Below are 2,263 nucleotides of genomic sequence, written 5' to 3'. Positions count from 1 at the left end.
GAGACCCATTTTTAATATTTTTTAATGCGTGAACAGTGTTGCTACAGTACATAAACAGTACTGCTACAGTGCAAAACAGTAATTTTTGTCCACCAAAGTCAACATATGCGGGCAAAAGAAAAAAAAAAAAAAAAAAAAAAAAAAAAAAAAACAAAGAAAACGCAGTGATCAAAACGTGGACGCAGAAAACGTGGGATCCAAACGCCCTCCAAATCACGAAATCATTTTAAACCTCCAATTTCTTGACCGTATTTTATCCATTATCCTTATCTAAGGGTCTGTTTGGATAGAACTTATTTTGCTGAAACTGAAAACTGAAAACTGAAAACACTGTAACAAAATAATTTTTAAATGTGTAAATAGTACTGTGGGACCCATATTTAATAAAAAAATTGATAAAAAAATGAAATTTGTGGGTCCGTGAACAGTGCACGGATGCACTGTTCACGCAAAACTGGTCAAAAGTTGCGGCTACTGTTCATGTACAGTACATGAACAGTAACCGCATTGGGGTAAAACGCGTGCTCCATGGATAAGGGTGTGTTTGGATAGAACTTATTTTGCTGAAACTGAAAACTGAAAACTGAAAACACTGTAGCAAAATAATTTTTAAATATGTAAATAGTATTGTGGGACCCATTTTTAGTGAAAAAGTTGATAAAAAGTGAAGTTTGTAGGACCATGAACAGTGCATAAATACACTGTTCACCGGAGAATGGGTCAACCATTGCGGCTGAAAAGGCAAAAAAAAAAAAAAAAAAAAAAGGAAAGGAAGGAGGAAACGCAGACGTAGCAAATAAAAGTGCTATCCAAACTAGCACTAAATATCTACTTTTCAAAGAAATCATGGATAAATAATGCAAAAAATAGCTCATAAGTAATCAAATTACTTGTTAATTTATAATTTTAATAAATGTTTAACTTTTTTTAGGTTCAAGATTTATGCTTGAGTAGTAATTATAATTTTCACAGGGTATGTTACTTAAGAGTTTTCATATATATATATATATATATATATATATCATAGGTACTAGGATATTGAACCTACTTTATTAACTAATATTAAGGTAAAATCTACTTTATATGTTTTTATGACAATTAAGTTTTTGTTGTATAATTAAGTTATGTCGTTATTTACACTAATTTGTGTTTGTCAGATCAATTATATGTTGCATAGCAATGTTCCAATCTTGCCTTTCTCGGCTAAAATATGACTGATTATGGAAATAAAGACTTTATTTGGGAAGTTAGAAAGCTTGTAGCGGATAAGTCATGAAATGAATTGTAATAGGTGCAAGCTCTAACAGAGGTAAAACCTGAAGATACTGGGCTTGAATCTAGAAAAATATGAAGCAGAAAATTATTGTTTGATCAATATTTCACCATTGTTATTCTCAAGTGCCAATATACATGACTTATTTAATAGTAACTCTCTAAACACAGATGTTTAGAGCACATAAGTTGATGAAAAAGCTCCTAGTAAGGCCGCTGCCCGATAATGTTGCCACGGGGATCATAGTTGCAACCGATGAATGTGCCTCCATTGTTGCATCGCACTTTGGCGCAACCTAGACGAACTGAGTTGCGCCAAACCACCTGAGTGTAGTGGCCACATACCCCACCAACACAAGAGTTAGAATTGTGGTTATACTGGGGCTTTTCTGCTACCCAAAGGTTCACTGCAGCGGTACCAGTGAGGTCACCGGTGCTACCTGCAAGGTTTTCACCATAAGGACCACCCGAGTGCACAAGTCTGCAATCACCCTTATGTTGATTAGCATAGTTCTGTGCAAAAGTCGCTAAGTTTGCGTCCCATTTTATAGGTCCAACACCCACTTGCGCACGGGCTGCGTTGTGAGCATTCACGTAGTCTGCAGGTGAGTTTTGGGCACAGGAGAGATGGACTATGGCTAAGAACAAGACACAGCCAATGGCTTGTGAAAAGTTACTCATATTCATATTGGTTTCTCAGCTATAAAACTTAAAAGCAAAGCAAAACCTTAGGTGGGTGGTATAAAAATGAAGCATGCATGAAGGGTATTTATATAGGGATATTGTGAGTGAATATTGCTGTCATTGTGGAATTTTTACTTAGCAACTATTGAATAGTTGAAAGACTTATGTCACCAGGAAAATCCCATTTGGAAAAAAACTAATTGCGCCTCATTGGATGGCATCATTACAGGGTTAGAGTAGTACATTGTTCAAATGAGCTTAAATGCTCATTTGCTGCAAGAGATAGAATTTCGTTCCACATTGTCTG

At 35.5% G+C, this 2,263-nt stretch overlaps 1 protein-coding gene across 1 annotated transcript; it reads right to left on the bottom strand.

Annotated features, from left to right (window-relative positions):
* Nucleotides 1-1,348: 1,348 nt before the first annotated feature.
* Nucleotides 1,349-2,032, bottom strand: LOC126706673 (pathogenesis-related protein 1-like). The gene has a single exon (XM_050406206.1). It carries the CDS (start codon nucleotides 1,957-1,959, stop codon nucleotides 1,477-1,479), a length of 483 nt encoding a protein of 160 aa, XP_050262163.1. The 5' UTR covers nucleotides 1,960-2,032; the 3' UTR covers nucleotides 1,349-1,476.
* Between the last annotated feature and the right edge of the window lie 231 nt (nucleotides 2,033-2,263).

This window comes from Quercus robur, chromosome 11, assembly GCF_932294415.1.
Source record: "Quercus robur chromosome 11, dhQueRobu3.1, whole genome shotgun sequence".
NCBI classification, from domain to species: Eukaryota; Viridiplantae; Streptophyta; class Magnoliopsida; order Fagales; family Fagaceae; genus Quercus; species Quercus robur.
The sequence above is the reverse complement of the archived record's forward strand: the minus strand, read 5'-3'. Positions and strand labels throughout refer to the sequence as shown.